The sequence below is a fragment of the Rhea americana genome, unplaced genomic scaffold (genome assembly GCF_003343005.1).
Source record: "Rhea americana isolate MKP2758 unplaced genomic scaffold, rheAme1 scaffold_176, whole genome shotgun sequence".
Lineage (NCBI taxonomy): Eukaryota > Metazoa > Chordata > Aves > Rheiformes > Rheidae > Rhea > Rhea americana.
This window is the reverse complement of record NW_028185883.1, coordinates 583,620-597,120: the sequence shown is the minus strand read 5'-3', so window position 1 is coordinate 597,120 and position 13,501 is coordinate 583,620. Positions and strand designations below refer to the sequence as shown.

The 13,501-nt window shown below is 36.4% G+C and overlaps 1 protein-coding gene across 1 annotated transcript in view; it reads left to right on the top strand.

The window, feature by feature from the left end:
* Positions 1–13,501, top strand: part of KIF5B (kinesin family member 5B) — a 36,992-nt gene that overhangs the window by 1,854 nt on the left and 21,637 nt on the right. Inside the window, exons 2-8 of the mRNA XM_085301377.1 lie at positions 6,802–6,889; positions 8,844–8,917; positions 9,381–9,485; positions 9,927–9,975; positions 10,298–10,353; positions 10,432–10,519; positions 13,022–13,146. Of these exons, the coding sequence (XP_085157503.1) occupies positions 6,802–6,889; positions 8,844–8,917; positions 9,381–9,485; positions 9,927–9,975; positions 10,298–10,353; positions 10,432–10,519; positions 13,022–13,146 (585 nt within the window). The remainder of the gene's footprint in view (positions 1–6,801; positions 6,890–8,843; positions 8,918–9,380; positions 9,486–9,926; positions 9,976–10,297; positions 10,354–10,431; positions 10,520–13,021; positions 13,147–13,501) is intronic.

Genomic DNA, 13,501 nt, shown 5'->3' with positions numbered 1-13,501 from the left:
GCATTGTGTTTCTTTCAGTAGTTCTTGGGCTAAATTACAGCTGTTCCTAACAAAGGAGGTAATTTGGTATGAACTTTAAAATGTTCTTTCCATCCGTGCATTGCAAGATGAATAGAATCTTCTGCATTTTCACCTCTAATAGTCTGCTTCTCACAGTTAGACAGTTTTACACAATTTAAAAATTTCTAAGGAATTTACTATCAAATATTAAAACTAGAATTTCTTATTGTTTGTGAGTTGAAGAGAAAACTCTTATATCTTTAAACACTTGTTAAAATATTTAAAATATAAATTGGGCTGAGGTGGCACTAAATTTTTGTAGAACAATGTCATGCTTGGGAGGGGTGATGCAGGGCTCTGAACTGAAACTTGTTAGGGAGTTAATATTTATTGTTACAACTGTATTTYAGTGTTTCCTGCAAGGGTAAAAACAAAAAATCTTCTGTGATCCCATGTCCAGGAATTATTGTGTCTGACCTTGAAAAAATACTGAAAGAAACATTATTGGATTACAGGAGTAGTAACAGTACTTGAACTTTATTTTAATGAAGAACTGATGTTCTGGGATTCCTCTCGGTGGTGGGTGGGTGTGTGTGTTGGGGGGTGGGTGGTTGGGTGGGTGGTTGGCTGGTTCTTGTTTTTAGCTGACTGGAGTTTTACAAAGTTACGTTCTAACCTGAGGATGTAGCTAGCTGGCCAGCCACATTTTGCCTGTGTTTTGTGAAATTATGGAAGGGTGGCTGGTAACAGAAGCAATTCTTCTCATGAAACAGCTTTTAGAAACATTCCTCAGTAAGCTGTACGCTTGTTTGCTTTCAGCTGTTTATTAGGATTTCTATATTTCCATCTACATGTAATACTGGCTGCCATTTGATCAGTGAATTGAGCCACTTTTTATATATATCTGCTTCCTGTGTCTGCTGTCACCCTCTTGAGCAGCCTGATGGAATGAATTGTAATGTCTTCTGTGTGTGCCTGGCTCTATGCTGAAATGTTGAAGGCTTCTAATACTTGGATGTTGCTTGAAATGTTAGATAGGAGATAAATGTAGGAGACAGTGGGAACAGAGTTTATAGCAGGCTCTACTGCAGATTTGACTTTCCTGGAGGAAGGAGGGGAGGGAAGGTAGTGCCTGTAGCCAAACCCTCCTTCTCCTTTCTTGGCTCCCCTGTCATCTCTGAACTATCTCTTCACCCTTCCCCCCCATCTCTTCCTAGCTCCTGTGTAATTACTGGCATGGTTGTCATTCTGGATAAGTGAGTTGTTTTGATTTGTGTTGGATAAATACTTTAATTGTAGTTGGTGTATAACAGCAATTTCAGTGGGCAAGTGCTTTGGCCTATTTTAAAGAGCAGACTTTGGAAAGGTACTGTTCTTAAACAGTAATTGATACCATTTCTTTAAACTAATCAAGAGCTTTTTGAATTTCTATTATTAATCAAAGGCAACTTCTTTCCATTTTAACACTTTATTAAATAATTTTTTCTAATAGCCCTTTTTATTAATACGGGGTTTTGTTAAAATGGATAATTCAATGGCATGAGTTGCTATGAATATATGGACATTGTATATAAAGAGATTTATACTGTTTAACATAAAGTTGAAAGCGATTTACTCGGGGATTTCAGGATATGAGTAAGATGGGGGAGGAGGGACTAACAAGCTTATAAGGTACGCAACTATGTCCTTATTTTTTAAAGATAAAACTGCTTGTAACTGGGTAGCTTTATAGCTCTACTTAAAGATATTTGTACTTAAAAAACCCAAAACAATAACCCACCTCTCTCCCTACTCTTGCTCATCTTAGAACTGTCCAAAAGAAGTTACTCAGTGCAGTCACACTCAACTGTTTCAGACAGAAGCCTAGACTGAAGTCAGTGCTGTCAAATGACTGGAGTGGCAAGGCATTATGGGCACTGACACACAAACGCCCAGTGTCCTGCTTGCCTCCAGACTTCTCTAGTAAGGATCATAATATCATCCTTATTTGTATGGCTTGTAAGAAAGGCTGCTGACTACCTGCCTGTGTTCTAGTATTTGTTTAGAGGAATGTTTTCTATACTTAGCCTCTGTGAAGAGTATGAGATATATTTAGCTTTCTTTTTCATTGCCTTTATAAACTCTTACAGGATAGTAAATGAAAGCATGGCTTGGTTTAACTTGTGTTAGAATCTGATTAATGAAGATCACTTGCTTTTACTGCAGCTTTTGCCAGAGGATTATTCAGAAGGAAACATAGCTCGTGCATTACTGAAAGATACAAATGTATAAATGCAAGGCGCAGGTGCCTTCTTAAAGAAGAGTTCTTTGTGTTATTTTACTAAAGTGAAGGAAAACACGCTGTTTTTAGTATTGTGTTTCTGATTAATGCTTAAAGTGAAATTTAAACATAAGCCAGAAGTTGTAATAATCTGTAGCTGAGGTATTCGTATTCTTTCAATATTACTTTGTTCAGTCTTAATTATGGTAGATAATAGAGAAATATCTCAGAGGATACTCGTCTAGCAATTATACAAAAAGCAAGTATTCTAGCTTACAGTAATGTTTAAAGGGGGATGTACTCCTTGATTGCTGTATCACTTTCTTAAAAACAGCTCTCCACTCATGACATATTTGGTTTCTATTCTGAAACCTAATGATGATTTATGTCAGCAGTGTTTACTTTTGGCTTTAGGAGAATAATTTTGTAAAAGTAAAGCTCTGCTGAAACCTTTATTCCAAATTTCCTCTGGTTTGATGATGGAATTCGAATTTCTAGTCACAGGTTTTCATGATAAACTTTCCTGTTTTARTCATCTATGACAATAAATAATAGCTGAAAAATCAGGTTCTGTTTCTTGCAGGATGTACAGTATGTGTAACTTTATTCATGTTTATGCTCGAATCGCAATATTTGCACAGAAATAGGGAATGGAAGGCAAAAAGAGCTGGGATCTACTGACTGTTCCTTATCAGCTGCAATTTCTAATGCTAGGATACGAAGAAAATCTTTTATTTAACCTGAAAATAAAATACTAAGTTGGGAATGTGCCCTTTCATTCGTGTGCAACTTCGGACTCCATTTGGTGTGCCAAAGTAGCAATACTGTAACTTTGTAATAGGAAGAATTGAGTCAGATATTTGACCTCATGTTTTCCAGAAACAAATCAATGTGAAATTTTTATTTTAATGTATTTTGTGGCTGAAAGTGAGAATGTTTTTTAACAAAGAATCTAAACTTAAGGGGAAAGTAAGCCCATTACTTCAGCCTCACACTAAAGAGTAAGCTAAACACAGCTGTATAAAGCATTCTTTTAGCAGTCCAGTCTAGGGGAAGGAAAAAAAAAAAAAAAAAAAAGAATACCTTGGTTAACCTTTAGGAGCATCTGTAGATGTTGTGGTAGGAATGTACACAATTGATTTTGAAGTAAAATCACTACTGGCTTTACTTCAGATACTAATGCCTAGAAAATAAGGTGAACTAAGATAGTCTTATGACTAACTAGCTCTATAACTTAGATAATTACAATGGGAAAATTCATTAGAAATAATGTAAAGTAATTTTGTGTAACATTTTTAAGTACGGACAGGTTTTTGAATTAAGATTTCAGTCTAAATGAGATCAAGTTTTTTTTGTGTGGTCTTCAATAAAAGTACTAGGAAAAACTGACTTTTTTATGAAGAACARGTCTTAGGTGCTCCTAATCTTGTATAATTTGCATAGACTGAACATTCTGCTGTATAAATGGTAGTTACTCTTTTAACTGCAGAAATGTGTACTTGGACATAAACCCTTTGTTTAAAATTTGGTGCTAAATAATTGCTGCTAAATCATGTCGACAGATATATTTGGAGGGCTGTGGGAGTGTTTGCAGAGTTCTTATTGTGGGACATTTGAGCTATGTGTGTTAATTTTTTATTAGGATTTAAGTAAGATGCTGACAATAAATTTCTAGAGTATGTCAAGGTAGCATCATAGCATGGTAGAGACACTATCATAGTTATGGATACCATGAGATAATCTTACTTGGACCTCTTGTGTTGCAGTTCCATCATAATACCTGGTTGTTTACTTCTTGGGGAAGAAAAGTCATCTGATTACAGAAAAGTATCTGTCACTTTAATCTTTCTTGCTTAATCTCTTAAAGGTAATGACCAGGCTTTCTAGGGCAGGGTAATCTGTGTAATACTGATTTTGGCTTTGTCTGCATCAGAAAGTAGACTATAAGAAGTGCTAAGATATAGCATTGCAGGTGCCAAAAAAAACCCCGCATAGTGACTGATTATACTGAATAGGAATAACTTTTTAACATAATTACTCTGGAATGTGCTTGGCTAAACCTAGTTGGTTAGATATGGATTCAGTGATGATGGAGGAGGGACGGTCATCTAATGTGGATTCTCACAGGTGTGATAAACAAGAATACTGTGGGCAGTGGGGAAGTACTTAACTGAGTTTTTGAGGGCTCTGAAGTTGTATTCTAGCTTAATTGAGAAAGGGATAATATTGAGGCCACATTGACAAATCTGCCAGTTTCCCCCTGCAAGGGATAGGGATGTGACAAGTGGTATGGAGGGGGCTCTAGTAATTTTGTGGTATGTTGGTAGCAGTTATTATTTAAAGGTAATTGGAATTTGTCATGTGCCTACTAGCTTTCACTGTATAAATAAACAAGATCAATTAAAGGCATTATTGCCCGAGTAAAGTTCTTACAGCTTAGCTTTCTGTTCTTACTAATCCATGACACTCATCATACATGCTATTCTTCATCTTAGTTAATTTTGTGAACAAACAAAAATGGTACTTACATGAAATACTGTAATTTGGCTCTGTTCTTGTATGAAGGCATCCRAATGGCAGTTGGAGAGTGGAAAGTCTGAAAGTATAGTGTGTTCAGGGATTACTTGAGTTGGATTAGTCCTTGTTAGTCTATGAGAAAACATAATTTTCCTTTTACATATATATAGAATAATAGTATATGTCAGTTAAACTTTATTTGATGGAAGAATAAAATAAAAAGCACTGTCCTCTAAATACTGTTTTAAAATGCCAGAAAACAGATACTTTTTTTAGAACCTTTGGCAAATTCCTGTGGATTGCAGGATAGTTGCAGACTAGCACAGATTTTGTGCATACAGTACTTTCTAAGCAAGGTGTTCTCCCATACCAGAAACTAAACCCAACTTTAAAAATCGAATTTCTTTGAAGCAACTAAAAATCTGCTRTTTGACTTTAGCAATATTTTGCAATAATATATAAATATTGTGTGTAGATTTATTCAAATATAACACTATGCAAAATATTTGCATTTTAAAGTACTTTTATCTTATTTCTGTGAGGAGGTAAAAATAGTTGCCARGTTCTGCTGGGGGTAGCAAAGATCAGATGTTGGGAATCTATGAGGAAGTAATGAGAGCTGTTAATGGTGGGTAGTGTGTAGACATCACTGCTTTTCTGACTATATTTTTCCAATTTGTAATGGTAAGTAGGATCAACCTAAATGGTATTATGTCAGTGCATGCAAATGCATAGAAGGACTTGAGTATGAGAGAAATGGGATGAGTATGTTTTGTGATGCAGTTGACTTGCAGAGTGTAGTGTAGCTGACGGGTATTTGTGTAGGTGGAAGCTTTTTAAAATTGCAGCTGCTAGTGAGAAGGAAAATATATGGCTAGCATTATCTTTTCTATGGTGACTTATCTCTTTATATAATGCATTCTCAATCTTCAGTCTCTTACCTCAAGGTTACATGTAACTGTTAGTTTTTCCTGTATACTTAGTCAATATAATGCTCTCAATTCTTCCCTTGGAGCTTAAGATTTAATGCATATCTGAAAGTAAAAATGAGTAATGGAGAGGACTTGTGATTTCCATAATGTGAAACAGTCTGCATCATCTTGRAAGACTTCAGTACCTTAGAAATAATTTCTGCCTACTTAGTCTTGTGGGTTGTTAAGCATACTTATGCTATGAGTGCTGTAGTAAAGTGTGTGTATATATGTATGTACATACATAAACACACATATATGTGTGTATATATATGAACATATATGTATGTATAAATATATACGTATTTTTTCTTGAGAGGGAGCTCATCTGCTTGGATGCAGCCCCTCTCAGCAGTTGGCCATGTGTTGGAACTAAAAAGCTTTGTTTGATATTATGCTAGACCTTATCCAAAGGCACGTGGAAGATCAGGCTGGGGAAAGGAATGTGGGTGGGTGAACGATAGAAACCATACTTTTCTCCAAAATTGGCCCTTTCCTTCTGCTTTTGGTTAGGGTTTTTTTTTTTTTTTTTGGGGGGGGGGCAGGAGTGGGGAGGAAGAATATTGTGTATGAAGAAATTGTTCTTATGCTGATTGCAGCTGATCTGAATGTGTGTGGTTTTTTTAATAATACCATCACAAACATTCTGTGTAATGTGTTGTAAATTGTTTTTAATAATTTGGGTCTACCAGAGTAATGGAGTAGTAGAAAGGAATAAAGGTTTCTCAGATGTACAGCCCAGGTATTGGCTTACATTGTAACTTGGGTAGATTGAGGTCACGTGGGCAAGTAGTTTTGGAGAGCTGAGTAAATTGCACTTTGGAACCAAATATATTTAATTCAAGGCCTTATTTATAGGAAAACATGTAAAGATTTGGGCAATACTGTATGTAAGCCATTTTCTACACTAGTACCTTCAGGTGACTAAAATAAAATATAAGATATTGAGACAGTAAGGATTACTCCTAAACTCTATTCAAACACCTTTCAGTTGTGTTCCTATTTGTTTTTTAAATAGCTCATGTCCTTTTTTTCTCCTTTCTTTTTCTCCAGTCCAAGCCATATATATTTGACCGTGTATTCCAGTCAAACACATCACAAGAACAAGTATACAATGATTGTGCTAAAAAGATTGTCAAAGGTAAGGTGGGAGAACAAATTTTGCCATAAGGAAATGTCTAATATATTTGTGTGGGTTTTTAATGGTGAAAACTGATACTTCTGTAACTCCCTCTAAACCTCTGAATGTTTTTAAGAACTAGCATGGATCATAGCAGTGTAAAAATCTTCTTGTAGTTTGGTAGATCAATGATCTCAATTCTAAACCTGCTATTTCTGTTATTTATAACATTTGATAATATTTACCTTTCACRTTTATTTTTTTTCACGGGTTTCTGCAAACATTTAAAACACTTTCTCAGAAATTATTAAAAGAAAAATACAACACTTCTGCTTGAAACAACTCCTGTGAGTAGTTTCCTTTTTTTTTTTTTTTTTAATTTTTTGAGATTTATTGGTGTCAGAAAACATCCTACAGTTGTGTTCCCTTATTTTAAGGAATATAAGAAGGAAATTTGTAAAATTGTGCACATACTGGAGATCTTTTCTAAGGTTGTTTAATATGCAGTTAAAGGAATCCTTTTTTTTTGCTGTAATTTTTGGCTTCAAAGAAAAGTTTAAATATGAGTTCTCTTTTCACATCTCAGGACGTATAGTTTCAAAGTTGAATTGTCAGAATTGACCTAGTAACTTTCAATAAGAGTCTTACAAGGTCACAAAACAGTACATTATTGTAGTAAGCAATTAGCTATTTTCCTCATTCTTTTACAGTTTCTTCAGGAGGTTAGGGTAATAAATTCTGATTGATATAAAACTTTCAAAATAATTTTAACAAAGCCTTGTAAGAAACAACTAATAGTTGATATTTTAGGGATATTTTAATAATAAAAGGAGAATGAAGATAAYGGAAGGTTGGGTAAATACACGTTTTTTAATAAGAAGTGAATTACTGTGAAAAATCCATGCTACTGCAAGAATTTAAGTCTTTAAGGAGGTAAACAGAGATCAGGATTAGATCAAAAGATTTTTTTTCTTTATTGGAGATTAAAAATTCAGTCAGTTCAATTTTAGCAGTTCAAAATTGGAGTTGACCAAGAACTGTAATCCTTCCCTATTACCTCCATCATGTCCCCCTTTTCCCCCTCTATCTCTCCAGTTGGGAAAAACTAATCTGTTTTTTTTCTTTCYTGAGTGTGTTTTCTTAGGCTATGATGCATCTTGTGGCTGTTGAACTATAGTGATGGTACAAATGGATTAGGAGTATAGGGGCAGGATTAGCTCAGTTGGTTAGAGCGTGGTGCTGCTAATGCCAAGGTCATGGGTTCAGTCCCTGTATGGGCTACGTGGAGGGTTGGACTAGATGATCTCCAGAGGTCCTTTCCAACCTTGTGTGCCATTTCATTGCTATGATAGGTTAGATAAGACTTCCCCATTTGGGAGTAGCATGGGGTTGCTTATGGAAAACAAGTTTGCTTTCAAGATACAGTAACAGACTTGTAAACAAATAAACAAAAATCTAAAAACCAACACCCCCCCCACCGCAAACCCAAGTTGGTTCATCCACAATTTAAAATGTAACTAACTCTCCTTGTGGGCTAAAAGTAAGCTACTTAAAAATAACAACATAGCCCATTCTCTTAAGAATTAGGCATGTGAACTTTCCTGTGAAGGCAGACCATAACATTCTTGTGTACAATTTCTTCTTCCTCTTAAGTCATTGAAGACTATCTGTTGTTCAGCCTGGAAATTGTATTGGGACATTAACTGAGAATTTCCTTTCTCTTCTTGATTCTGAAGTCCTGAAATTTTGGTTGAAGGAAAAGTCCTTCTAATATAATAACCTTCTGAAAATGCAATTAATGGTGACATGGTTTCCCCCAACTCAAAACCTAGCACTGAGTTCCCAAACATTGATCTGTTTAATCAATGATTTAATTTGCTAAACATTTTAGTAGTTATCTGCTTGTGTTCTATTTTGTTTGACATTTGCATAGATAAAGGAAAAGAACCCTAATGAAAATACTCTTTCCTTTTAGATGTGCTTGAGGGATACAATGGTACAATATTTGCTTATGGGCAAACATCATCTGGAAAGACACACACTATGGAAGTAAGAAATCTTAAAATAGTTCTCTCTGTCACTGTCATCTCTTCTCACCATAATAATATTATCTTTCTAGGAATAAGGTCTGTCCGCTGTTTTTGTCTTCAATTTTAACTTTGTTTCCCTTTCCACGGCAGTATTTGGATACATGAAATGTTTGTTAGAACTGGAAATGGCAATCACAGTATTCTTTCAGCTCTCAGTAGTATGAGAAGAAGCATAGCATTTTTGATAGTAGATTTCCACTTTTAGTTGTCTGAGAGATATCCGAGGCTGTCTTTTTCCCTCCTGGCAAATGCTGGGCTAAAATGGATAGTCAACACTTTCTTTTACAGATAAATACATCATACCTTTCAGCCTTTTATTTAAAACTAGGATGTTTTCTGTTTACTTTGTTTTGCATTTTAGCACTATTTGTGATGTTGAATTCAATACAATGTTTCATTTAATTGTATCTTTTTCTAATTAGGGGAAGCTTCATGACCCAGATGGAATGGGGATTATTCCAAGAATAGTGCAAGATATTTTTAATTATATTTACTCCATGGATGAGAATCTCGAGTTTCACATTAAAGTAAGCTTTCTTCATTGTTACCTATTTAAGTAACTGTTGTTTCAGTATTAAAACTGGAAGTAGTCTCTAGTTAAATGTTTGTTCTATCTATATCTTTGTAGAATGCCTGTAACTTGGAACATCTAAGCAAATTATTTCAAAAGTAACTGGCTCTTCTTAAAGAAGAATTAAGATAACACTTTAATCTTGTTTCCATTAAACATTGATGGTAGCTATCCTGATAGCCTGTGTCAGTGCTGATAGTACTTGAAGCTTTTGATAAAATAGTTTAATCTTTAAAGGTATATTTTAGTCCAGCCTCAAGGACATGAACTAGATATAGTGTTACGTGGGAGGTCTAAATCATACTGGCTCCTTCTTATCCAAAAGCTATGCATTTTTACTTTCTAATGCGCTCTCTCTCTCTCTCTCTTCCCCTCCCCCCCCTCATCCCCCTTCTAGGTGTCATATTTTGAAATATACCTAGATAAAATAAGGGACCTTTTAGATGGTAAGCCTTTTATTTGTATGAAATAAACTTATTCTGGAGGGAGATTTTTTTTTTTTAAAAAAAAGCCTTATCATGATACTTAGCTATGTAGTATGCTAATAATAACCTATACATGATATAGGTACATCAAAATTCAAAAGCGTGGAGCTAATCTATACAAAATCATTTTACCTGCACTAGTGGTTATTTCATGTATATTCTGTTTTTATAAAGTATTGCTGTGAAATAATATCTGTAACTTCTGTAGAATGTGTTGTCATCAGCGTGTTCGTTTTGCCAGTAATTGATAAGTATTTTAACTTTAGAACTTTTCCTCTTCCAGTTTCGAAGACCAATCTTTCTGTTCATGAAGACAAAAATAGAGTTCCCTATGTAAAGGTGAGGGTCAATCTGATGTTATTTTGATCTTTCATTTCTGTCTTGTACTTTTTCTGACTTGTTCATATTTTTTTAAAGGGTTGCACGGAGCGCTTTGTATGTAGTCCAGAAGAAGTTATGGATACTATAGATGAAGGAAAATCTAACCGACATGTAGCAGTTACAAGTAAGTATTACCTTTATCTCCTTTAGTGCTTTATCTGTTTGTTTATTGTATGTATTAAAAAGCAAGGAAGACAAAAAGTGATACACTAAATAATTCGTGGTTTAGAAAAGGCTCAGTGTAAGCCATTTCAGCACATTTTTAAGAAACAAGTCTTTCTGTTCATTTCTTGTTAGAATCACAGAATCAGTAAGGTTGGAAGAGACCTCTGGAGATCATCTAGTCCCACCTTCCCACTCAGCAAGGGTCACGTAGAGCATGTTAGACAGGGTTGCATCCAGGCGGGCCTTGAAGATCTCCAGAGAAGGAGACTCCACAACCTCTCTGGGCAACCTGTTCCAGTGCTCTGTCATTCTCACAGTGAAGAAATTCCCCCTCACGGTCAGGCAGAACTTCCTGTGCTTCAGTTTCTGCCCATTGCCTCTTGTCCTGTCACATGGGACAACTGAAAAGAGTTTGTCCCCATCCCCTTGACGCCCTCCCTTCAGGTACTTGTACACATTGATAAGATCCCCCCTCAGGCTTCTCTTCCCCAGGCTGAAGAGGCCCAGCTTTCGCAGCCKTTCCTCATAGGGCAGRTGCTCCAGCCCTCTGATCGTCCTTGTAGCCCTATGCTGGACTCTCTCCAGTAGCTCCATGTCTCTCTTGTCCTGAGGAGCCCAGAACTGGACACAGTACTCGATGAGGCCTCACCAGGCCAGGGCTGAGTAGAGGGGCAGGATCACCTCCCTCGACCTGCTGGCAACAGTCTTCCTAATGCACCCCAGGAGACCATTGGCTTTCTTGGCCACAAGGGCACATTGGTGGCTCGTGGTTACCTTCTTGTCCACCAGCACTCCCAGGTCCTTCTCTGCAGAGCTGCTCTCCAGAAGGTATATGATACCCAGACGATACCCAGCTTGGTATTGTTGGCAAACTTGCTGAGGAGGCACTCTGTCCCCTCATCCAGGTCGTTGATGAAGTTGAACAGGATGGGACCCAGTACTGAACCCTGGGGGACACCACTAGCCACAGGCCTCCAACTAGACTCCACGCCACTGATGACGACCCCCTGAGCTCTGCCTTTCAGCTAGTTCTCAATCCACCTCACTGTCCTCTCCCCTAACCCACACTTCCTGAGCTTCTCTAGGAGGATGTTACAGGAGACAGTGTTGAAAGCCTTGCTGAAGTGAAGGTRCACAAYGTCCACTGCTCTGYCCTCATCAACCCAGCCAGTCATTCCATCMTAGAAGGCTATCTGATTGGTTAAGCAGGATTTCCCCTTGGTGAATCCATGCTGTTAGATGTTATTTAGACTTGGATTAGAAGGAGAAAATGATAAGTGAGGAGCTCTGAATCACTGTGGAAAAAAGTATAGTTCTATATTAGGAATAATGCAAAGTCCCAGTTTGTGGAACTTGCTCCAATTAACCTGTGAATCTATAAATAAGACACTGTGTCTCATCTACAGCTTGGCTGTTATGTTGCAGCCTCTAAGAAAGACTGATCAAAGATGTATTTAGACATATTGCAGACTTAAACAGCATCCCAGTGTCCCAGGTTTTGCTTTTTGGCCTGTGGCATGCAACTAAGTTACCAGGAATCATGATGTAGATCTCCACACTCCCACAAGAAGTGGGGTAGAGGGTCAAAAAGGCAAAAAAAGGACAAGGAAAAACAAGATGCCTGCAGAATAATGCTTCAATCTTTAGTAACTGTTGGAAGTCTTTGAGAGCCAAGTTGAGGAGAAATTTTATTTTTTTCCTGTATCTGGTTATTTACTTCACCAAAGAAAGAAAACAAGTCCTGCACTTCAACTTGATTACTTCTAGGTAACATAGTACTGAAATGGGGACTTGGCTAAGTAATGGAGAAATAGTAGAAACTTGGATACAGAGATATTCTGTTATGTTGAGCTGCATCTGTGGAATTAATGAACTAGTTCCTTTTAGGTCTATGAGGAATTCATAGTTAAAAGGAAGAAGAAATAGGCAGACTTATGTTTTCATTAGGATTGCAGACAGCTTAGATCTTGTTAAGGAATTAAAACAGTGTTTTAAATTCAGTGAGTCTTGTTTACATTGTACATTTCACAGCACAGGTGGCAATATGTATTTAAAGGAGAAAAGGGTGAGAGATGGCTTAACCATCTAGTTCAAATTTTCACAGAAGTATAAAATGTGATGCACTAAATTTTTGAAGTGTGCTCTGGTGTGAGGATATAAGTGTACTTTGTGTTCTAATGTATTTAATGTGTGAAATCCATAGCTGACATGCTAGCAAATCTTGTCAGTGAGCTTATGTGGTATTAATAGAAGGCCAAGGGAGACTGGATCTTCGTTATTCAATTAGGTTATACTGACTGTTGGTTTTGCTGGCTCTCGTTTTACTGTCTTGTGAGACTACTGTGTTATAACTGTATGTAGTTCTATTAGCTTTAGATTTCACTATAGGAAGATACTGTATTAGTCAAGTAATATTGATTGTACAAATACTTTTGACAGTTTTTATATTTTTGGATTGTAGATATGAATGAACACAGCTCCCGAAGTCATAGTATTTTTCTTATTAATGTAAAACAAGAGAATACTCAAACAGAACAGAAACTAAGTGGAAAACTTTACCTTGTGGACTTGGCAGGTAGTGAAAAGGTAACTTTCCATTTCTCTTTTTATGCTCTGAAAAACTCGGGTCATTTCTTACATTCACTTAAACTACTTGATTTTCAATATTACAATTCAATCATCAATATTACAGTTCAGTCGTCATCTCTGAAGCGTTTAATTTTGACTTTAGATACTATCACCTAAAGCTGATTTGCATCTCTGCAAGGACCTTGTAAATATGGAATGGGATGAGGAAATAGGCTAGAGATCATTCTCAGTATCTGAGAGAGGTAAAAACTGTGTCAGTGTGTTSGATAGTTAAGTACTGAAATCAAAGAGTGTTTATGTATTTGGAGTATCTAAATTTTGTTATGTAGTGGTGCCAGGCTTCCTAATWTGA